This window comes from Ochotona princeps, chromosome 4 (genome assembly GCF_030435755.1).
Source record: "Ochotona princeps isolate mOchPri1 chromosome 4, mOchPri1.hap1, whole genome shotgun sequence".
NCBI lineage: Eukaryota > Metazoa > Chordata > Mammalia > Lagomorpha > Ochotonidae > Ochotona > Ochotona princeps.
The window spans coordinates 61503966-61529461 of record NC_080835.1 but is presented as its reverse complement, the minus strand read 5'-3'; the positions used below and the strand labels follow the sequence as shown (position 1 = coordinate 61529461).

Below are 25496 nucleotides of genomic sequence, written 5' to 3'. Positions count from 1 at the left end.
CAGTCAAATTAGCCTATAGACATTCTCTCACCAATGAGTATTGCAGCCTAACCCAGCCTGGCCCACCTCAAGACAGAACTGGCTTCCATGTAACCTGGAGATGTCAGGGCCCAGCTCAACCAATTCCATGCCCATTCTGACTTTTGAGAGTGCCAATGAGTCCTGGAACCTAGCCCAGTCTGGCCCACCCCCAGACCAGCCCACATGCATGCCAAGTGGGTGTTTCAGTCTTGCCCAGTTTGGTCTGCTCACAGCCTTGCATCTTGTTCTCACCAGTAGAAGCTGAAGCACAGCAGGGGAGACCCCAAAGTTCTCCTACCAGGTCTTTTCCTAGCCCTGGGCCTTGACCCAGTGTGGGATGGCCCACCCACAGCCTTAGCTCTTGCTAACAGATGTTGCAGCTTAGCCCAGCCAGGAATGGCCCACACCTGTCCTGGCTCTTATGTGTGTCAGCGAGTACTGTGATCTGGGCCAACCTGGCCCATACAAATGCCCCAGATCAGGCCTATACAAATGCTGAGGAGTGCTGGAGCCTTGCCTGGCCTGGCCTGGCCTGCCATCAGGCCAGTTCCCCAAGTTCTCCTACCAGGCCTGAGTGCAGCAGCCCTGCTTGGATGCTGCAGCCTGGCCCCACGTAGCTTCCTCAGAGCCGCCACTTTGGAGAGGATCAGGTGGGTTCCTGTCGGGTGAATTCTGTGGTTCAGGCTGCCTCACACTGTCACCACTCTCACATAAACTGGTGAATACTGCAGGCCCACAGAGGCAAATTCACAGGTCTTGTACAGAATCTGCACCCACATCTAATTCTGCCACATTCTGCCCAGCCTTACCTGGCCCACGCATGCTCAGATACTCATAAGTGGGTACTGGAACTCAGCCCATCCAGGCATGCTCCCTCAGCTGCAGCTATTGGGAACAGCAAGCAGCAGTGTGGCAGGCAGTGCTATTTATCCCAGCCCAGGTCTCACACATGGACAGGTGCCTTGGCCTGATCCAGACACGCACCCTGGTTTCCCTGCATCTAAACCACTCTATTTCAGTTCTCTTACCTAGTTGCAAGCACAGTGACCTGGTCTGTGGAAGATCCCAGAATTTGTGACTCCCCTGTCAAATATGCCTTCAACTGCTCCCACTCTTATATATCCTCAGATTCCCTTCCAGGGGCAATCTGCAGTGGGCATCAGGGGAGCGTGTCCTGGCCCAAAGTTTCTCACCCCAAATATCTTGAAGGAGAAGAAGGAAAAGAAGAAGAAAACAACTATGCTGACATACAGGTGTAGCTAACAAGTGTGGCTTTAGCCAGCTACTGGCTCTTTTCTTCCAGCAGTGTAACATTTGCAGATACAAGGCAACCTAGGCAGTTGCCTAGAGTTGAGATATATCTATCTTTTAAACCATATTTTCTCTTATATTATTTTTTAAGATTTATTTTATTTTTATTGGAAAGTCATATATACAGACAGGAGAGACAGAGAGGAAGGTCTTCCGTCTGCTGATTCACTCCCCAAGTGGCCGTAATGACCGCAGCTGAGTCATTCTGAAGCCAGGAGTCAGGAGCCAAGAGCCTCTTCTGGGTCTCCCACATGGGCACAGGGTCCCAAGGATTTGGGTCATCCTCGACTGCTTTCCCAGGCCACATACCGGAAACTGGATGGGAAGTGGGGCTACCAGGACATGAACTGGCACCCACATGGGATCATGGCGCATGCAAGGCAAGGACCTTAGCTGCTAGGGTACTGCACCAGGCCCTAAACCATCTTTTTCAAATCTGGTTCTGAAGAGGCACTGTTTACTTAGCCTAATACCTTTAATTTTATCCAAGCAGATAAGGTTATTTGTGCCCTCTACTGTGGCTCGTCACTAAGTGATAAAGTTAGATTTTTGCTAACATTTTACTTCACCAAATAAAGTGATGCATGCCAGTTGGTTACTTTACCTTGTGCCTTATGTGGATATTTGAAAATTGTACCAGTCACAGTGCCGTCAATTTTGTCATGCACATATGCTGATTAAGTTGAACACCATCATCTATCAAGAAGTAATTTGCAGACATGGTGCTGCGTTGGAATCATTTTGCTGCACTCTGATTCACCGTTAAATTGTTGTCTTCTCCAAATATCATGAGCTAAACAATGCTGTTCTTCAGCTTTGGTTGTGTCTTGTTTTCTGTTCTTCTCCCTTAGGGCAATGCTTTATAGAAGAAACAGAGATTTTTAGAGAGCAACTGTATTTTCAAAAATAGGTGAAATAAAAACAGAGCAACAACTCATACAAGCAATTGATTTCTGTTGCCAGGATGTTTCAGCCTCTGTTTTATTTATTAGCCATCGCTGTCTGCAGATAAGCAGGACCTTTGAGAGAACAGTTGCAAACTGTAAGGCCTCGTGATGGTCAAACAAATAAATAGCCATCCTGCTTCTAAAACCCAAGTCTCTAAGTGGCATAGACAGGAGCTATTAAAATAAAACTATTTAAATGGAATCATATGAAAATGCTAATATTTGACAGTTTTTGACATAACATTTGCAATTTTATGTTGTCCAACTTAATAACATGTAAAACAAATGACAGAGCATACATTTATGGGACATCTGCTCACTCCAGCTCTGACTTTGTTGTTCTGGAGTCAGTATGATTATGGCACAGATAATAAATCTGGAGAGTAGGGCCCAGCGTAGTGGCCTAGTGGCTGAAGTCCTCGCCTTGAATGCGCCAGGATCCCATATGGGCGCCGGTTCTAATCCCGGCTGCCACACTTCCCATCCAGCTCCTTGCTTGTGGCCTGGGAAAGCAGTTGAGGACAGCCCAAAGGTTTGGGACCCTGCACCCATGTGGGAGATTTGGAGGTTTCTGGCTCCTGGCTTCGGATTGGCACAGCAGCACCAGCCTTGTGGGGGTCACTTGGGAAGTGAATCTACGGATGGAAGATCTTGCTTTCTGTTTATCCTCCTCTCTGTATATCTGACTTTGCAATAAAAATAAATAAATCTTTAAAAATAAATAAATAAACCTGGAGAGTTGCTATTGAAGTGTCATTGCTAGTGTTGATTATTCAGCTATTTCCCTAGACCCCAGTCTTTTCTTCTGTAAATCAGGTGGATCAATCTTTTAAAACTGATCCATTTAGAAAAGATAAAACAATATGTCTCATCTATTCCAACCACTGTTAAAACCACTGGCTATGAATAAAAATATGATGGGGATGGGGAGAGGGACATTGTGAAGCAGCAGGTTAAGCTGCTGCATGCCATATCAAAGGGCCTGTTTTGAGTCCCCACTCTTCCACTTCTATTCATTTTGTATTGTTAAAACCTACTGGAAGTCAGTAAATAATGGTCAAATGTTTGAGCTCTTATCACCCACAAGGGAGGCACAGATGAACTTCTGGACTCCTGGCTCTTATCTGGCCCTGCCCCAGCACTGAAGGCATTTGTAGTTACCCAATAGACAGATGATAGATCAATCTCCCTCTTTCTCTCACTCCCACTTTCTTTCTCTAACTTTGAAATGTATGAAAACAAATAAGCTTAAAAAAAACAAATTACAAAATTACGTTTTTATGTGCATTTGCAGTAATCATGTAGATGACTTATCTTTAGGTGTTCCTATGTCTTGAAGCCCAACTCAACATATTAAGCCAACATATAGTAATGCAAATTATCCATAATTAAGAACTAATTAAATGGGAAAGGTAATAATGAACCCAAAACAAGATTTTAAACACTCACAATAAGAAATAAATTACTTTAAAACTCAGGTCTGCACTTGCATCACGGTGATTTGAAGCCTCTACAATAGCAATAGGAGAAATATTACGGTTGTAGGTAACAAGTATGTCAAGTTGTATGCACCTGCTCTGGAGTGCCCTGTGTGTGTGTGTGGGAAGAGAGAGAGAGAGAGACAGTGATAAAGACAGAGAAACAGAAACAGAACCTGGGCAAATACAAGTAATTGACATGAAAATTACATAAAATAGAAGTCTTATTGTATGTATTCATCTCTGATGCTCTCTATTAAAAAAAGGAAATATTGATTACCATGTATTAACTGATTTCATAATTCTCTTCTGGGCTTTAACTAGTAATTAGGAAAGCATTGCTCTTAACGGATGTTACCCAGATATTCTAGATGAGCTCGGCATGACTTCCACAGAGAGCAAAATTTCTTTTATTTTAAAGATATGAAATGAGATTTTTCTCACTTAAAAAGCACATTTAGAAGTTCCTTGCATGAAGATATGAAGCTGTGGTTTGTAAGAAAATATGACTAAAACTGTGAGAAATAGCCAAGAAAAGAAATGCAAGTGGAGGGAATGAAGAAAGCAGGAGAAAGAGTGCCAGTCTTCAAATGTTTGAGTGTCTACAAAGGAAACAAGATGTTGGAGGGATTAATCATTTAAAATTTTAAAATAATTATGTTCATTATCATTTGTAAAACAGAGGCACAGAGTAAGGGATGGGGAGAAGAGAGAGGGAGAATCTTCCATCTGGTGGGTTGCTTTCCTAGTGCCTGCAACAGCCAGGGCTGAACTGGGGCAAAGTTAGAAGCCTGGTACTTCGATCAAATCTCCAGCATGTGGATATTCCAAGTGGCTACTTATTCACTTCAAATACCCACTCTGAAATTAGAGTAAATATTCATTCACTCATTCACCCTTTGACGCATTTATTGAACACCAGATACTTGTCTGCTTCTGTGCTGGAGATGGCAATCTGAAAAATAGCAAATACAGTTGAGTAATCTTTGTGAAAAGATTTATGGTTTTCCGATGATGTGAGTTAAACAGGATTAAAAAATAATGCAATTCTATACTGATATCCCTTGTGCTGAGCAGTGATTGATTCTGTTGTTGCTCTTGTTGCTATTTAATGACTATATTACTAACTTATATATCCCTTTGTTTATCTGGATTGCTACTTGAGTTCATTTCTAAATACTTTCAAGCATTTGTTGTTGTGCAGGTGCTCTCAGAATTTGCGGAGTGGCACATACTCTCAGAAAAGGAGCCATAAGCTTACTAATTTGTTCCAGTGCCTCTCTCTCCCTTTCCTTTGCCAGTTAAAGCACAAGATGTAAAATTATCTTCCATATGAATTTTAAGGGAGCCTCTTCAGAATTCTGGCTTTAAACATTTTTTCCTGAGGAAAAATCATTGAACTCTATATTTTACATTATTCAGTCTTCAGGGAAGGATGCATCATATTGAATAAATCAATCTTTTCAGTTTCTCACAAAGTCCGAGTAATGAGTTCTGGGTTTTACTGCTTTGGGCTTTTACCAATCATACACCCATTGGAGATATAATTCCCTTCATTCCACTGTTGGGAAATTTATTGCTAAAGCCTGTTTGGGATTAACTGTAGGTTTATTATTAATATATTGTAGTTATCGGCAGACATATTTTGGTTTAATATGAAGTTGAATTTCTAGATATAAGAGCTACTCAGGAAAATAGTAAGTTCTCCCAATATAAGAGACATTCAAGATTTGAGAATAGTTGAAATTAACTTGGAATCTGGTAGGAATGAGAGGAGAGATGTTACACAAAATTATACGTCAACTTCCCAGCAACCTAGACATTGTATTGATCGTTTTGATCCAACAGTGACTTTTTAACCTACAGCTGGGGTCTTTTCCAGAGCTAGAATCACATCCCACATCACAAAAATGACTTTTTCCTTCAATAAAAGTGCTTTTAAAATATCAATTTTATCTAAACTAATCAGTGGATATTTAAAATCATTATTTCTGGGAACATTTTCATAGTCTAGTAAAATCCAATTAGTAATAATAACAATTACTATTAAATAATAAAATATTAATAATATCAATAATTGTTCTTAAATGGTTTATAGTTATCAACTTTGTGTAGCAAAGGATTGGCTACATGCTTTAAGAACTCTAATTTAATAATAACACTTTGAAGTGTTCTCCTTTAATAGAGAAAACTGAAGCAGGGAGATGACAGTCATAAAGCCACTTGAAAATGTCAGAGTGTGAAGACAGTAAGTATAATAACTCCAGAAAATAAACTCAGAACCACAAGCCTACTTATAATGACTGTTTCTTACCCTTTCTAATACATGTTTTTAGTCACTTAACCTCTGAGAATCTTGTCACAGAAGGAAGAATATTCCCCATAGGTTCTCATTTGTAATGTATGCCTGTTACAAAAAACGGAGTGTGAAGATACAAGCTAGAGTATATTAACATTACTTTCATATGCACAGGGAGACCATCAAGAAATAAGTAATTTTCAAAGACGTGGTTTTTTTTTGAAGATTTATTTATTTTTATTACAAAGTCAGATATACAGAGAGGAGGAGAGACAGAGAGGAAGATCTTCCGTCCGGTGATTCACTCCCCAAGTGAGCCGCCACAATGGCCGGTGCTGCGCCAATCCAAAGCCAGGATGCAGGGACTTCTTCCAGGTCTCCCACGGGTGTAGAGTCCCAAAGCTTTGGGCTGTCCTTGACTGCTTTCCCAGGCCACAAGCAGGGAGCTGGATGGGAAGTGGAGCTGTCGGGATTAGAACCGGCGCTCATATGGGATCCCGGGGCTTTCAAGGTGAGGACTTTTGCCGCTAGGCCATGGCACCGGGCCCCAAAGACGTGGTTTTAAATTTCAGCTTGTAAATGGTATTCAACAAATAATGATAACTTTTTAGAGAAGTGACATTTCAAAGGAAAAGAAATTTGATTCTCCACAAGCACAGACAGTCACTTAGGGATGGGCCAAGGTTGACTTTTGTGCCTAACCTTTGTGCTCCCCAAAGAGAGAGGGGTCAGGGGAGCAGGATAAACTTGTGTTTATAAAGCAATGTCCTACTTTCAAGCAAGCAGAGAAGTGCAGTCAGCTTCCGGAATCTGATTATTTAGTTCAACAATCCTTCGTATTCGTGCAATATTCTAGCACCTGCATTTTTACATTATAACAAATATGCTTCTTAAAATTTGAGAGATTATATCACCAATTTTCTCCAATGGAAAATTTACTCAAGTGTTTGGATTTTTGCCATCCACTTGGGAGAGTTGACCTGAATTCTTGACATCAGACTGGTGTGATCCTGTGCTTACTTTTTGGGGTCTTTTGGGAGAATGAAGCAAAAAACTCCAGTTCTATCTCTCTCTCTCTGAAATAAATGAATGAGTAAAAAAAAAAAAAATACCTAAATAATGACCAAAATACAAAAGCTGATGCTGAATGGCAATATTTTGTTTTAGTTTCTCTTTAAAGACTTCTTCTGTCTTTTCGCTCCAATCAACTCAAACTATGTCTACTTTTTTTTTTAAGTTTTGTTTTATTTTGATTTTGTCTCTAAAAACCAATTTATTTTCTAATATCAATTGTTTGGTTTCTGATCTCACATCAAGAGATATGAAGTATTATGTTCTCTATTACATGGAGATTTTGGAGATTTAGTTAAATGTCTGTATATCTACTTAGCAGTGAATGAATCTATAACTTAGCCTCATAAAACATAAAATTATTAACTTACATCAGGACTTTCAATTCAACTTTTCCACAATGGAGTCTGAGGGTTCTGGAAGCTTCACTGTGTACTCAATTCCTCTTGTGTTTACTGCTCATAAGAGGTGGTAAAGACTGGTTGGGCTGGATCAGAAGACTCTATGTCAACTGGTTTGATCTGTGATCAGTTTTGGTTGGTCCCCCACTATTCCAGGGTATAAATACCTGGCTTGGAGACAGAAGAAAATAAATCCTGTTTGATTGAGTGATCAGAGTCAGGAACCTGGGGTGTTTCATTTTCATTAAATCTTGGACTTTCCTGCACAAAGGCTGCTAAAATTTGAAATATGTGTTGGGAAAACTCCACTTTTATCTTTAACTAATGAACTGTCATTTCAGTAACACAACCTTTGTTTAATGTTTCCCTTACTGTGCTTTGAACCTAAATAGAAGTTACCCAAATTTGGACCTAAATGAAAGTTTTCCAATTTTAAATGTTATATTTACAGTCTTTAATAAATAACTAGTATTTCTATCTTTAGTGACAACAAGTATCCAAAGTCACAAGTATTTATGCCTGCAGCTTTACTTGTTAGACAATTGATTAAAGATATGTTTCAGAGTTACACATTCTCTCCTAAATCAAAGTGTTCTTTAGTCTAAAATAATTCATTACAAGAGCTTCATAGTTGAGTGCCCTAGAAGTTAACAAATATTTGTAACCATGTCTGCATCATAAAAGGAAAGAAAAAAATAAAGCAGTAGTATTCTACTGAATTTAATGTATTATTATGTAGTACAATTTCGCAAATGTAAATTTCCCCTCTATGTCCATGGATTCTGCATCCTGTGATTTAATGAAGTGTCGATCCAAACAAACAAAAAATGAACATTAACTGAACATACATTTTTCCCTTTGTCACTATTCCTAAGCATGAATGCATCATTATTGTCATAACATATATTGTATTAGGTTACCATAAGTTATCTGGAGATGAATTAAGTAGGCAGGAAGATTTACATGTGTTATGCATAAATATATCATTTAAAATAATGGATGCAATCATCTACAGATTTTGGAATCCTTGGGAAGTTGAAGTTATGGCAGCCAAACTCCCATGAAAATGAAAATGGAAGGATGACTATATATTGGTATAATGGCTATAAATTCCCTGTTTACTTTTACACTGAATTGCAGAAATCAAATAAGTTCTGAGGAACATGAACCTATGTCATAAAGGAGGACCCTGTAGCTCAGGTATAAACTAACAGTACTACAACCTTGACCTAGGTCCCTACTGAAAGTAGCATAGAGATCACTCCTTGTCCCAGAGCTGTTCAGATGTGCCCAGTGCATCCCATTGAGGTCTTCAAGGCGTCAGTGTTTTAGCACTCAATCCAAAAGTATACTGTTTGTACTACTCTCTACTGACTTTTCCTGTAACCTCATCCCAGCTGGACACACTTCCACTGGGTGGAGAGTGCAAGTGGCTGCAAGGTGTAACTAGGGTCAAGTCGCAACCTAGAGGAAACCTGGAGCTCTCAACACTCCCATCTGTTCAGAGGATATGAAAGCAGATTTGAGGCTATTTTAGCGAGGAAATAAATGGGTTTGTTGATTCTATTGCGTGAGATTCTCTATGCAGAGGCTGTGAAAATATATCTGTTCCATTTTGTGTCAGCAGGGATTGCTTCAGCACTGTAAACACAACTTGGAATCTCAGTCTCAGTGAGCAAAAGAAAAAGGAGTCTTGATCCTGCAAATCAGTTCTTTTCCATCCCTGTTATTGATTAAAAATAGCCAAGATGTTTGTCTTGGATGAGACAGACATGTATAGGTTGAAAGAGATTTTTCATCTTTGGGGATTATTACTGTTTGTCTGTAGGAGCCAAAAAGATCCATAGTTTCAGGATGCTTCAAGAGGGAGAGAGAGGTTTTGTGATGAAAACTCTTGAGTGCAATTTTCCTTAAAGCAAATCTGACAGCTTATAGAGTCAAATCTGACTTGTGACTGCTTGACTTGGCAAAAGTGATCAAGTCCTTGCATTTAATGATTTATAATTGTACAGCTGACATCCTTCTAGGGAGTTAGATTGATTATCTGTCTTCTTACATGATTCAGGGATTCATCTAATATCAACATACTCCCTTGTCATCTATAACTGTGATTGGTGAACTTGAAAGCATGATGAAATAAATGAGCTAAGTGCTGCTTTGATTTTTTTCTGTTTTACTTTTTGTCTTTTTTGTATGTGCATGAAAAAGGAAATTCAAGCAGAAAAATGTGTTTCCACACATACAGATGTTCAACAGGCCTTCTTTAATTTTATGACCCAAACTAAAATCCTAGAGACTCTCATGGCCACCAATGGCAGCCATTCTGTTAGGATCAGATATAAAATGTTAGAATATTTTCATTTTACTTCTGAAAGGCCTTTTGACAAATTTTTAAATCTTCAAACTAAGCAAGTTCAGTCTTTCAACTATTTTGATTTTGATTTATGTGAAAGAGATAGAGATCTCCTTTCCACTGATTTACTGCTCAGTTGCTCACAGCAACCAGGATTGGGTCAGACCAAAGCCAGGAGACAGGGGCCCCACTGCCTCCCAGGGTGTACATTAGCTGGACTCAGAAGCAGTGCTGAGACTGGAACTCAGGCACTCCTGTAAAGGCATCCCAATCTGCAACTTTACCACTATACCACACATACTTGCCCTAAATAGTAACCCTGGTATTCTTAGTGATACTGTGTTTCTATGAATATGTTTGCTAGTGATTTTTTAGAATAACATTGTGGCATTAAGCTATCTCCTACAATGCCAGCATCCTATAGGAGTGCCAGTTTAAGTCCTGGCTGCTCTGCTTTCAATCCAGCTCCCCACTAATGTACCTGGGAAAGCAAAAGAAGATGACCTAAATTCTTAGGCCCCTGCCACCCTTCTGGGAGACCAAGATGGAATTTCAGGCTCCTGGATTCATCCTGACCCATCCTGAGCTATTACGGCTATTTGGGGAATGAATTAGTAGGTAAAAGATTTCTCTCTCTCTTTCTCTGTATCCCTCACCCCAATAACTATACCTTTCAAATAAGTAAGTAAATTTTTAAATAAATGAAATAAAAAGCATTTATACTGAAATGACATCCAGTCTCAGGTGGCCTGGATTGCCTCCTATTTGAGCTTCTTTTCAATCATAAAGTTTTGTAGATGTGCACTTTAAATTTAATAGATAAAATAGCAGGGAGAATGAGTAGGTGGTTTCCATGGTGACCACAACATCTGATTTGATCAGCAACAGATAGGTTAGAGAAGCTGTGCTATATTAAACTTAATTCCAAATGTGATCGATAGTCTAGAGGGGAAATTAAAATGTCTGGGCTCCACTTATCAAGTGGTCAATCGATCAATGTGTGAATAGCAATGACAAAATCCTTGCTTCGATGTGTATACTGTATAGATCAAACAGAAGTCCCTTAGAATATCTAGTAACTGCTTCTAGAAATAATTAAAAGCTCTTCTGATTTCCTAGTTCTAGATCATTATCCAAAAATATCAAGGAGAAGCTTGAAACGACAAGGTTTTCACACTGGCATTAAAAGATTCACTGCTTTAAAGGAAATGAAGGGAAGAATTAATTTCTCAGAGTGAAGGGGCTTGCTTCTCGTGGTTTACACACACACACACACACACACACACACACGAAGTGAAGTTAGGTCTAATTCCCTATAACTTTCCCTTTCAGAATTCCCTTCCTTTGTAAGCATCCACTCCAGCAGGCATTTCCTGGCTCAGAGAAGCCAGCTGACTCCAGTGTTCTGGCATTCACACTGTCTTGTGAATGGCTTTGTTGACTCTCTTCCACATTTTAAAAATATGTCAGACTAGCAGTTGTGTGTGGAACTCTGTGGGGCGGGTGAAATCAGCAGGTGAAAAGTTTCCGGACTCCCTTCAGCAGGCTTTCTAGGCAGGCTTTCACTTCCTCCACCTTACAAAGCTATGGCCTTCTTAACTGAGGAAAAAAAGAGGAAGGAGGTGAGCCCAGCAGGCGGCAGATGAAAAGTGATTTGTTTCTGTTTGTAAAAAATGGAGTGAAGAAAGTGATCCCATCTTTTAAATTAGCCGTTTTGTGTTGCAAAGCATCTTAAACTAGCTGAAGCACTAGCTTGGGAAAGTGGCCACACCCACACTTCACTCCTAACGCTCTTTGGCCACCTCCCAAAAGCGTCCGGAGGTGTGTGCCGTGGGCGGGGTTTAAGCACGGTGCGGCTCCAGCAGGAGGAGAGCGGAGCCGAATTTGAGAAGCAGCTGCCTGCTATGCTGAAAACCTCTGGGAACTGGCTAAGGAGCTGCGGTGAGAATCATGCTACTTTTCTCAGACCCATCTTTCTTGACAGATCAAATGCGGGAACTGTCGCCAGTAAATTCGAAACAGCGTAGGAGATCCCTTCTCAGCAACGCCTGCCATTTCTCAGTTCCCACTGCTTGCAGGCATTTTCTACCGCTGCTGCTTTCGTATCTGTTGCTGTCGAGTTTCGGCGAAACAACAGTCCATGATTCTTTTCTCTTGCTCCACACTAGTGAAGCGTCCTCCAAACCTCACCTCATGTATTTGATTCACCACTGGCTTCTTCGTAGTATGCCTGTCTCATGTGAGCTGCTAGGCTTTTGGTAGAGAAAGGAGGGAGGGAGGAGAGGAATGTGGAATTCTTGCTGCAGACTGAAATGGTTGAAGAAATGCCAGGATCCACGTTGATTTCAGATCTATTGTGTGATGTTTGCCAAGTCCTGTTCAAATAGAAGCCAGAGCTTTTTTGGGTCAGACTAGTTCTCATCCAGAAGGCTGACTTACTTGTCTGAAAGAACCAGATAGACTTGAATGTTGAATACTGCTTACAACCAATCATAAGCTGTGCAACCCTGGGAAACTTCTGAACTTTATGCTTTTAGCTTCCTCATCTGTAAAACGGGAGTTGCATTGTCTGGTGGTATGGTTGTTTAAAAATTAGTAATTGTGTATGGAGAGCTAGGTTGCAACATCCTTCAGGAGTATTGTTTCACTTTTGATGGAAAAGGTGATTTATTGACAATCACAGCCTAGTAGCTAAGAATCTCATTTCACATCATTCTGCCAGAGCACCAAATCTGGTTCCCTGCTAGTAAAGTGAGTGACGTAAGCCTGTTTGTATATCCGTAAAATATAATAGCAGTAATAACTATTTCGTGGGCTCCTAGAGTTAAAACCCTCATTATTGTGCCTATCACAGAATAGTAACTCAATACGTGTTTTGTTATGAGTCAGGAGATTGACCAGGCAAGTATCCTCCGTGGATTCAATTTACTTTATTTTCCTTCTTTCTTTTTTTAAAGATTTATTTTATTTTTATTGGAAAGTCAGTTATACAGAGAGGAGGAGAGACAGAAAGATCTTCCGTCCGATGATTCACTCCCCAAGTGAGCACAACGGCCGGTACTGTGCCAATCCAAAGCCAGGATGCAGGAACTTCTTCCAGGTCTTCCACATGGGTGCAGAGTCCCAAAGCATTGGGCTGTCCTCGACTGCCTTCCCAGGTCACAAGCAGGGAGCTGGATGGGAAGCGGGGATGCTGGGATTAGAACTGGTGCCCATATGGGTATCCTGGGCACGTTCAAGGCACTGAAGGGCCCTTACCTTATTTTCAGAAGTGAGAGATGAATGTCAAGAACTTCTCACCTGATAACAGATATGTTGCTCATTCATTCAAATGCACACCATCTAACCCCAGTTATTTCTTCTACAGACTATAAATTAAAAATCCAAACATGTTTTATGGTGGAAAAAAAAACAATTTATAATATGATTGCAATATGCATTTGAACTTAAAAAGCCACAGCCAACTCATTAAGCCATAAGTATCACTTCATATACTGTGACTATAGTTCCTTAAAATCATAGATAATCACAGCCCCAGATGCTATTTTGCCATTCTGTGGCTTTGGGAATGCAGATTTCCATCCAAATACTTTCTGCTGGCTTTAAGAAACTTCATTCACACAAGCTGACTTGTTTGCATTGCTATTTTCCATATTATTTTTCAAGAGGAATCATAACTGTGTCTCTGCATTCTGTTGGCACTTAATGTGTGTTTGGCACAAAAGCTAAGCAGCTGCAATCAGTATAAAAACCAGCTTTGGAGTTACTTGGTCCTCTACTCCTGGGCTGAGGAAGCAGGTTTGCTGGCCTGGAGTGATTTGACCTCTTGGATTTAGAGTGTCCTAGCTACTTTAATTTAGCCATGTGCCCATCAGGGTGTCCTAGCTACTCTACTCTCTCTTCCACAAGTTCACTAAAGACTTTATTGGAGCTCTGAAACAGACTAGCATGCCCATTAAAAGCAGAACAATTTCATAGGATTTTGTAATAATTCTCAGCGTGAGATCACCATCGAGGCAGCAGCCGTGTCTTCTGATGCTTGGTAAGTAAAAATAAGCAGTCCTTGCTTTGCATGGAATTGTGAAACCATTAAAATTACATTGTAATAATCAGTGGGAAAACCTATAATTGCTTTTGGCCTATTCAGTTTTTTCCTAAAGATTAAAAATTTTTATTGTGGGTTATAAATATACAGGGAAATGAAAAAAGATTGTTAAATATTTATTTGGTATGCTATTACATTTTTTAAAAAACTACCAAAAAATAAGTAGTTTGAATAGTACTTAACTTTTTTCTTCTTGTCAACTATGTAGCTTTTAATAATCAGCAAACTTTTTTATATGTCCTGCTGAATTGCCATATTCTTCTTTAAGTCTGGACATATTCTTCTTTAAGTCTGGATCAGCTTCCAACTTCTATCCTTTGCACTCCCATTGTTTTAAAGTATCTAGAATAGTTCATTAAATGTGAGGCTTTTTACAAATCTCATTTCCTGCGAAATATCATTCTTTTCATCCCTACCAATTTTCTCATAAGTTTACCTTTCATAAGTTTACATTCATAAGTTTACCTTTAGTAAGTTTCTCAACATGCATATTTAGAATTTCTCAAAGGGTGATAATGTCCACATTGCCATGGTTAGCAGCTCTATTTCCCATAATTCATAGTCCCATATAAATAAATTTTCCTTACAGATTAACACCTTCTATTTGCTGCACTTTGATCTTTGTTGAAAGTGTGTATGAGTTTATCAGGGGAGAAAATGAGGTAAAACTTTGCTGTGTATAAAATAGCTAACAGGTGCTCAGGTACCAATCACTGACAGGCTTTGAAAGAATTGATGTGATGAGTCATTGATCTTGATGCCCAAAAGTTATATTATGTAGTAATTTGTGATTAAAAAGCTAGCTGTGAGTGTACTTTTTGGAGATTGCAAAGATTGTGGTAGTTGAAATTTGAACTGTTATTGGGGAGATTAATTTTCTTAGTTACATCATGGCAATGGAAATTCACATGTTTTAGAACCACACAAATCAATGAATCCATGTTGACTTTGATATAATAATAATAGTAATAAATTTATTCAATAATATGTTATATCAACATATAATATATCACTATATTATAGTATATAATGTATATTATATATAACATGTTCTAATATATTATGGCAATATATAATATAAAATACATAATATGTGGTTGTATAATATGTGGTATGTAGCATAATAGTAATATAATAATGCAATTAATAATGATAATAATATCTGAGTTTACTACTTCTTCCAAACTCACCAACATAGTAAATAAATATAGAAATATGAACTCCGAAAGTCTTACTATTTAGTCTTTACTCTTATGCTGTGTTTGCATTTGGGTCTGTATGTGTTTTATGTGCAGCTATGCATCACTTAAAGCAGTATCCTTTTTGAGAGATGTGTTATTAGGCATTTTGTCTTTATGCAAGTATCTTATACTTACCCCAATTAAGATGGATATGGTGTTACTAAACTGCATAATCTTATGGGACCATCAGCATCTGTGTGGTCCATCATGAATAAGAGCATTGTTTTGCAACACATGACTGTATATAATTATTTACGAGAAGGTTATGAAAAAATTAAAAATTTTGTGACATTAGGTGAAATAACACTGAAGCAGACGATATTTTAGTTAACTAAAAGCTAAACATGTAGGTAATAATAAATATAAACTCATAGAAATAAATAAAGATTGAATGAAAGAATGAACTTCTACATCTACATTAATGTCAGTTTTGCAGTCTTAGCGTCCCTATTACTTCACCCACAACTATTTCGATAGTAGCTACTTAAGCAGGTCTATTTTAAGTTGCCTCTACCAGGGAACCCAAGACCAGTGACCTGTAAGAGAGAATAAAATTGAGTTAGAAAAATTTGCTTGTCCATTTTTGTCACTGTTCTAAGATGCAATGTTTAAGGGGAAAAAATGGAAGAGACTGGGAAAAGGATACAGGGGTAATAATCCTACACCTCCCTTAGTCTTTGATCTCAAGAAGTCTATATTCTAGGAAAGACTATGAATCCTGGAGATATGGAAACAGTTGTAGTGGCTGCCAACACTGGCTGCCCAACATGAGCTCAGAATAGGAGCTGCCATTCTTAGCTCAGGTGACTTCTCTTAGTTTGCTTGAACCTAGAGGCTCCCAGAACTTCATTTCTCCACCTAGAGATTATAATCCTTATCTGACAGGATTTTGGAGAGTCCTAAGAAAGGTAAATAATAATACTGCACTTAGGATAATACCTTGTTTAGTATAACAACCTTAGAAAACAAGTAGCGTTTGATACCTAGCCATATTTCAAAGGGATGTCATTGTTTTCACAAAGATTGTCTTTATCACAGTATGCAGAATCATGATGTACTCTAGAAGTGGAACTTAATGGAAGCTACCCAACCAGTTTGTGGGAGACCAAGGCCTCTTTACTGACTGAATTTTACTTGTTTAAATATTTAATCATTTATTTGAAAAACAGGGTCAGAGATAGATAGAGACTGACCGACTTTCTATTCACTGTTTTGTTCCTCCAAATGGCTGCAGTGACTGAGATCAGGTTAGGCTGAAGTCAGAAACTTCATCTGATCCTCCGTTTGGCTCTCCCATATGGATGGTAGGGGCTCAACTTCCACTGATTTCAAGGTATATTAGCAGGAATCTGGATCAGAAGCAGGGCAGCTGAGACTCCAAATGATGCCTTTGTGGGATGCCAGTGTTGCAGAACTGAAATATTAAGAATCTGGATATATTCTGCCTTTGTGAAATAAGCCCTCTCGCCCAGATGCTTTTAAAACACCTGCCCTGCTGTGATGTGTTCAGAGACACTTTCAAAGCTTGTAAAAACAAGATACTTAAGTCATACAGTACCGCAGCCTGCCTTGCTCCTTTGCTAATAGTGATGCCTCTCCTGGAATGACTAGCTGGCTTCAAGGACTTTTCAGGTCCCAGTTCCACATGTGTTACAGTGTGTCCCTATCACCATCTGCACACAATTCGAAACTTTCTGAAAAAGGCACTAAGAGTGACAATTATGATCTGATTGTTGTGTGGGTTATGGCTCTCAGTTCTAGCTGTGTGGGGTGTTTTAACATTTATTTTTATTGGACAGTCAGATATACAGAGAGGAGAAGAGAGACAGAGAGGAAGATCTGTCTGCTGATTCATTCCCCAAGTGGCCACACAGGCTGCAGCTGAGTCAATCTTAAGCCAGGAGTCCAGAGCCTCTTCAGGCTCTCTGTAAGGGGTGTTTTAAAAGTGTAGACTTGGGCCCAGCGTGGTGGCCTAGCAGCTAAAGTCCTTGCCTTGAGCATGCCAGGATCACATAAGGGCACCAGTTCTTATCCCGGCAGCCACGCTTCCCATCCGGCTCCCTGCTTGTGGCCTGGGAAAGCAGTCGAGGATGGCCCAATGCCTTGGGACCCTGCACCCGCGTGGGAGACCTGGAGGAGGTTCCTGGCTCCTGGATTTGGGTCAGCGCAGCACTGGCTTTTGTTCCTGGTTGGGGAGTAAATCATTGGATGGAAGATATTTCTCTGTGTCTCTCCTCCTGTTTGTATATATATCTGACTTTGCAATAAAAATAAGTAAATCTTTAAAAGAAAAGAAAAAGTGCAGACCCTCCTAAGGATTCTGATTCAGTAAGTATGGAGCAGAGCCAAAGCACCTGCATTTTATGAAATATTTCCCACATGAGATGTGGGCAGAGCTTAGAATTCTTGCTCTAGTGCCTATGTGTAGGTGACAAAGCCCAAGATCAAATTACCCCCAGCTGTGGTCCTCTGGATGTGAATGTGATCTTTACTGAAGACTGTTCTGGCCTGGGAGGTGCAAGCTGGTCCTGTAGTGCTCTCTGTCCCTTTGATGCCAGGGTAGTGTTTCCTCAGGATTGACTTCACAGAGAGTAGTCCTACTAAGCTCAACTGAGTGTTTCAGAGCAGCTGCCTGGTTGATCCCCTGATTTCGCCCTTCCTCAAACTCTCAAGGCATCCTCTGGCCTAGTGAAAGAGTTACCATATTTAAATGGGCATTCCATTGTTGCTGTCCCCATCTTCCAGCCACAAGGAACTGCACAAGATATTTTAATGCATACATGCACATTGTTTGCCTGCTGGCACACCTTTCCTTCCCTCTCATAACAATGATATTACATACTCTAATAAATGACAAAATGGTTGTCTATTTGAAATTGTAATCTTTGCAAGAACCTGTAGTACATGTTTTACCAATATTGTGACCAACTCCTATTGATCTTAGAAGCCCAGTTCTGAGACCTGCTCTGAGAAACTTTCTCTCCCTCATTGCCCAGAGCACAGTTGTCCTTTCTTCTGTATCCTTGTAATACTTTGAAAGAATTTAACTTATGGGATTGTAATTTACATAATCTGCCCCCCAAAGGCATATGCTAAATTTGTCTTTATAATCCCATGGATGAATGGGCCACTGGAAGGAGTGTGTTTGAGGATGAATCCATCTCTACTCCCAAGCGAACACTTGAACATGGATGGTTGCTGTTATATTGGTTCAGTAGTCCTAATAGTTGCTGTTTGTGAGTCATGTGGACACAGACAGAAATGATATATCCCAAAGGCTCTGACTCTTCCCACAAAAACATGACATCACACCTTGCTCTTAAAGCATTTCAAACCACAAGTAAGGCTGACTGACTGACTCTGCATTCCACAGATCAGACCTCCCACGTCACTGCCACGTTATTGGATTAGCTCTGTTTGTTACCAGAGAAGGGCTGGATTATGTTGCATCACCCATTTGTAGAGTATTTCATCAAGGAAAGGCAGTCAAACAGTGCCAGGAGGTTTTGTGTATGCTTCCCCTACCCTTTGTTTTTATAGGCAGACATTGTAATCAGCTATCATGATAGCTATAATCAATTAGCTTACTAGCTGTTTTTCTCCATCTATACTAATTAAACAGTTTCTTTTGTTTTTATTTTTGTTTTCCCTTCTCTAGTCATTCTCCGTTATTACTGAACCGTGTAAGCAAGACCTTGGAAAACCGTCAGCTGTTCTTCTTTCTCTACCAGGCATTTTTAGTATGTTGCTGGAACCCATTACTCTCCAGGCAGATTTGTGTCTGCGTTCATCTCCAGGGATTCTTACTTATGTGAAAAACACATTTGGGAGAATCCTTTGTAGTTACAGTAAAAAGCCAAAATTTAAATAGATTAGATGAGATGGAGCTTAAATTTAAAATGGCAACTTTAATTTTTCAGTTTTATTGATTTTCATGTTGGTATTTCTGGGAGTCAGCTACGTGTAAGCCACATCCTCTAGCATACAGCAAGAATCTAGAAATTTTCAATGCTGATAGCTGCCTCTTATGACTTAAAAAGATAGGGACTCCATTTCCCCGAAATAGTTTAAGTGGAGTGAATGAAGAGAGGAATTAAGAAGGAAAGTAGAGGATACTACAAAATATTTACATTTCTATTGAAACTGAGATTTCCCTTCAATAAGCCCCAGACAGGGCTCCTACCTTCCCTGAACAATGTGATTAGCAAAGTATTTATCATAGTTGGGCAGACATTTCAGGGATAATTTCTTTTGTTTGATTGTTTTTGTTTTTGTTTTGTATGACTTTGTTTTAAACTTACCTAACCTGGACTTTGATTGCCGGGAATTTAGAGCTTTGACTTTAAGGTTCAGTAGGTAAAGCAAACATAACAAAGCACACAAATAAGGTTTTTGTGATGGATAAAACCAGGGTAAGTGGAATTAGACAAATGAAACACATTTTCCCAAAATCTTGTATTAGATGCTCAGAAGGAAATAATGGCTTGACTTCTTAGTCCTCAAATTTCTATCTGAAAAAATGAATATAATTCAAGCCGGTGACATAAACCTTTTCGGGGTCTATTTTGAAGACAAAATAGAGGAGATTTAAAATTATTTGTACTGTAAGCATCTATATTATATAAATCTCGTATTGAAATACAGTGTATATAAAGCAAAGTCCGTTGGACTGTCAATTAATATTTGTCATCAGCCCTTTATACTCCTCCTGAGGTACCCTACGTGCCATGGAAATAAAAGAACAAAACAGGAAAAAAAAGGATAAACCGAGCCTCTATGAAGCTGGTGTTAATTCCACTGCCTTGACAGTGAATGCTAGAGACTGGAGGAAGGGACTCTGCCAAGGAATCCACAGTTGTCACAGCTGCTGACTCCTCGCAGCTATTAAGAAAAAAATACTTAAAAGTTACATTCATTTTATTTGAAAAGCAGAGAGACAGATGCAAAGATCTCCTGTCCTTTAGTTCATTTTCCAATTGACTTTAAAAGCTGGGCCAGGAATGTTACCTAATTGGGTTTTGCTTATAGATGGCACAGCCAAGAACACAAGCCATTATCTGTTGTATCATAGAACGCACTCCAGCAGAAAGCTGGAATCAGAAACAGCACTTCTGACATGTGATACTGGAAGGCCAAGGGATCTCTTAATTGTTGTACTCCATGCCTATTCTTTACCGTCAGTTTTAATGATTCTGTGCTCTTCTCTTATGTCTGTATTTTACTGTGTATGTATTGATGTGTAGCTTTCTAGTAAGAGAATAAAGACAAGACAAAAAAGCAAATGATCGTATGAGTTAGGACGTGATGGAATTTCAAAGGTACTGAGTATTTATCAAGTAGCTATTATGTTATGTTCCAGATAAGGTGCTAGACATTGAAGGACAAATCAGACGTGGCACTACCCTCATGCAGCATAGGATTCAATTATTTTAACTACATAAAAGCAATTGTATTTTTAGGTTCTGTTGATAGGAATATTTTTTAATGATATCTGAGACCTTGAAACCTATGTAAATTTTACATTTGTTAAGACAAATATATAGGTATTATTTATTCTGTCTTTGGAATATTTGGTGTGTGATGGATTTGAGAGTTCTCCATCAAATTCTCAAAATTTCATCAACATTCTTCAATCATTCCCAAGAATTTTTGATCACCATACAAAACCAGACAAATTAGAACTGTAGTTATCAGCAATAAGACCTTTTCAAAGGTCTTTTGAAACCATGGTGTTATTTATTGAGTTTCCTAGTTAGGCTCGTTACAATTGCTACCTCATTTATACATAGGAGGAAACAGTTGGTAACGTCAGGTAAGTAGCCTGGAATAGCCTCTGTCGGACATTGACTTCAGTGCCTCCTGAGGGATTAAAGGACTGAATGTTTGAATTCCAGCTCTGCCAGTTACCATCGTTGTTGTCTTAACTAAATTACCGAAGTGTAAGTTTCCTTGTCTGTAAAATAGTTATAATATATATATCACATGGAGTTAGATAATGATTGAATTAGATAATGGATATACAAAAGAGAAATAACTGTTTATAAGCTTTTTTCACACCATAACTTCCTTTTCTTACTCCTTCTTTATCTTTTCTCCTCAATTCCTCTGTAGTTGCCTGCATTTTGGTCTCTTCTGCCTCAGTTTTACTCTTTTTTTTTTAATTGCAAAGTCAGATATACAGAGAGGAGGAGAGACAGAGAGGAAGAGGGAGCTTCACTCTCCATACAGCCACAGTGGCCAAGACAATGACAGGTTGAAGCCAGGAGCCCAGAGCTTCTTCCAGGTCTCCCACCTGTGTGTAGGGGCTCCAGCAGGATGCTCCATTGCATTCCCAGGTGCGGTGGCAGTGAATGGGAACCAAAGTGGAGCAGGCGGGTCTTGAACCAATGCCCATATGGGAGCCAGCATCTCAGGTCGAGGCTTAAACCACTATTCCACAACACCAGCCCCAACAGTAAATATGCATTATAAATCAGGACTTTTCAAATGTTAATGTACGTATGAGTCATTAGGGGATCCTGTCAAAATGCAGGTTTGGCTTCAGTAACTCTGAGAGCAGCTTGAACTGTAATTCTAAAAAGCTCCTGGATGAGCTACTTCTACTGCTTGCTCTGCTTCAGAGCACGCTTTGATTTGGGAGGTTCTGTGTGAGCCCTTATATGAAGGTGGGCAATGGAAACACACACGCTATTAGCTTGCTCTCTCTGAGTGTAGTCTAAGCATATTTGCTCAATACTCTTTGTCTTCACATCCAATTGTATTTTTTTCTGCCTGTAATTTTGTTCACGACTGCAAAAGCTGGCTAACTGTGTCCTTACCTTGGTCACACATAGATATTAGTCAGCCCAGGGTGTCAAGTCCATTACTTTAGAATAAATATAAAATTAAACAGGAAACTTACAGGACTCCCACAGGGTGAACTTGATTCACATTAAATGTCTGTCTGCATGACAATCAAATGACTCATTTGACATCGTCACAAAATGCACGTCATTTCATTACCTGGGAAGACCTCCTTGTGCGGCAAATGATGCCACAGAGGGAGCTACATGAGGAGAAACAATGGGAGGCTGAAGATGACTAAGTCATCAGTGCAGAGCTCCTAATGACAAGAAGGGGCATCACATGTAGAGACTCTCAGTCATGATCACTTCTTACAATAGCCTGTCGGTAACATTTTGGTCATTGATGAGTCCTCTTTACCTGGTTCCCTGTGTGCGCAAAACAAGAATACCTATGTATCTGATTTTGGACTGCATGTTCTAAGGGCAGTGTTCAGTAAGGAGAGCTGATGGGGAAGATAATTGCAGAGGTCATGGTTTTACTGAGAGGTATGTTCATGCTTTACTTTTTTTAAACCAAATTTTGAAAGTTTTATTATCATTGAAAGACACAGATACAAAGAGAAGAGAGAGAGGGTGATCTTCCATGTACTAATTCCTTCCCCAAGATGGCCTCAGTGGCTGGATCTGGGTCCATCCAGGAGTTTCTTTCAGGTCTCCAGCATGGGTTCAGGGTTGCAAGAACTTGAACTATTTTCCACTGCTTTCCCAGGCCATAAGCAGGGAGCTAGAATAAATGTGGAGCAGCTGAGACTCAAATTGGCACCATATGGGATGGTAGCACTACAGGTAACATAGAGGGTCCGAGTACTTAGGCCATCTTCTGTAATGTTCTCAATTGCATTAGCAGGAAGATGGATCAGCTGCAGAGCAGCCAGCACTTGAATCGGTGTCCATAAGAAATGCCAGAGTCTCAGGTAATGACAACCCACTGTGCCACAATAATGTTCCAGATTGTCACAATTTCTTTATTTTTTGGTAAGATTTATTATTTTTTTAATTGAAAAGGTAGATTTACAGAGAGGAGGAGAGACAGAGAGAAAGTTCTTCCATCCACTGGTTCACTTCCCAAATGGCTGCATGGCTTAGCTGAGCCGATTTGAAGCCAGGAGCCAGGAACTTCTTCCAGGCTTCCTAGATGGGAACAGTGTCCCAAGGCTTTAGGCCGTTCTGTGTTGTTTTCTCAGGCAACAAGCAGGGAGCTGGATGAGAAATGGAGTAGCTGGAACATAAACCAGCACACCTGGAGGATGCTGGCGCTTGGAGATGGGGGATTCACTTGTCGAGCCATTGTACTAGGTTCAAGCTCTCACAATTTCTAATCCAAGGATGCTGGTGCCCATTTCTCTAACTTCATCTAGTGATTTATTGAAAGCCCAGGAGCAGATTGTCTGGCGTGTGATATGTTTTCAGTCACTGCTCTTCTCCCCTTCTAAAAACTGAATGTGAGACTTGGAAGAGCTGTCAACAGTATTCATTCTCTTAGGATTATGCATTTCACTCTGCCCCTGCCTGCAATTTAGATCTTGCAATTTTTTATAAAGAGGACTCATTCTCAGAGGAAAAAAGTGCTGAAATTAGAGTGCCTTGGGCCAAATTTTACCAAAAAATATATATACATGTATGTATATAGATACATGTTTATTTTAAAGGTGGCTCATTAAGCAATTAACTAACTCAGTTCGTGTTTGGGCCAACAAATCTGCACAGCATTTTAAATCACACTGGCTGGAAGATGAATACAGTGTTTCATTCTGCATTATTGCAATTACTACTCCTGTGCTGGCTATTTTCTTTAGACTACCTGTAATGCTTCCTGGACAAACGGCAAGTCAGGAGTCAAGACTTTAATTTAGCTTTCTGAGCACCTGCAGATTTTGTTTCTCGCACAGAACTTCTGGTTATGTAACTGTCTTGGCTTCTGCTCCAGAAAGTGGACCTTGGCTCACCAAATTCACTGTTTAAATAAGTTCTCAGAAATAGAGATTTTTGGATCTGTAATTTATTTCTCCCAAATAATTCGGAAGGTAACGATGACACTTGATCTCCTTAAGATGCTTGGCAGAAGTAAGCAAGAAAAAGGTTTTTAAGTAAGTAGTAATTAAAATAATGGATAAAGTCTCTCAAATCAGATTCTTCCCACCCTCTGTCTAGCATTACCCTGTTGCTGCCCATATTCCACTAAATTGGTCTGTTTCCTCCTTACCAGTGTCTGTTGTAGGTGGGTGTCTTGTGAAGGGCTTTAGAGAAAGGCATTAGAGTGAGGAGTTTGACGTGAGGACCTTAAGGGCCCTTGGGAGTTCAGGAAAGCAAATGAGAGGAACAGGAGGTGAGCACACTGTCCTGTGCCATTACATCTAACGCATGCAAATCAGAGTTAGTATCAGCCTAAAGGTACTTTCCACCTGCTCAAGGTAAGAAGCATTAAGCAGATAATTTCAGCAAAATGCAGTAACTGCTATGATGGATGTTTCTTAAGATCACAAGAGAGGTATGAAAAGGACAGTAATCAGATACTAATTAACAATAGTATATAGCCATATAACATGTTCCTATTTGTGAATATGGAGGCCACAATCAATCATAGCTTGTGATTGTTAAAAAGACATTCATGTGGTCAGTAGGACATGGAGGGCATTTGGGTCTTAGTCTGTATCTGAATTTTCTGATGCCAAAATCTGTGTGGTGAGAAGTTTAGGACATGTGGATTGATTTCACATGTACTCCAGAAATTAAACTACCATGTAGTCTTCATTAATAAAGTAGCAAATATTCAAATAGTGGAACCCTAACTGTATGCCAGGCAGTATGCTAAATGTAAATTTTGCCATGTGTTCTACCACCTCTTTAACAAATGTAAAATCCAACATTTAGATGAAGTGACATGCCTTGAGTCTTAAAAAAAAAAAAACTAAATTATCGGAGCTGGTGCTGTAACATTGCAGGCTAATATCACGGCATTCCTGGCCCAGTCCCAACTGCTGTGGCCTTTTGGGAATGAACCGGAGGCAGGCTGATTCTTTCAATCTCCCTCTCCCTCTTTCTCTGTTTCTGTTTCTCTCTAACTCTGCCTTTCAAATGAATAGTTTGAAAAAAAGGAAAGAAATTATGGAAAACAGACAGGAAATAATTTGTCCAAAATTGATTGATAAGACATCAGCAGGAAGGTGGCACAGCAAGCTAATCTACCTGTGGCAAAGGCTTACCATGTAGGTGCCAGTTCCTATCATAGCTGCTCCAGTTCCTGTCGTAGCTGCTCCACTTCTAATTTAGCTCTCTGCTTGTGACATGGGAAAACTTTGTAGATGACTTGAGATCCTGGGCCCCTGCAACCACATGGGAATTTGAACTCTTGTTTGTACTTCTCATTGTTGACCAGCAGCTTTACAAGGAGTTTTCTGAGTTCTTTGTCCCCCATTTTGTCTTC

The 25496-nt window shown here is 39.7% G+C and overlaps 1 protein-coding gene across 5 annotated transcripts in view; it reads left to right on the top strand.

Annotated features, from left to right (window-relative positions):
- The window catches only part of DLG2 (discs large MAGUK scaffold protein 2), a 746421-nt gene that overhangs the window by 503846 nt on the left and 217079 nt on the right, over positions 1–25496 (top strand). Inside the window, exon 1 of one of the 5 annotated variants that reach the window (XM_058663678.1) lies at positions 11703–11822. The exons of the other annotated variants lie outside the window; for them this stretch is intronic. Within the exon in view, the coding sequence (XP_058519661.1) occupies positions 11786–11822 (37 nt within the window). The 5' untranslated portion in view covers positions 11703–11785. Of the gene's footprint in view, positions 1–11702; positions 11823–25496 lie in introns of those variants that run through there. 5 annotated transcript variants of the gene reach the window in all.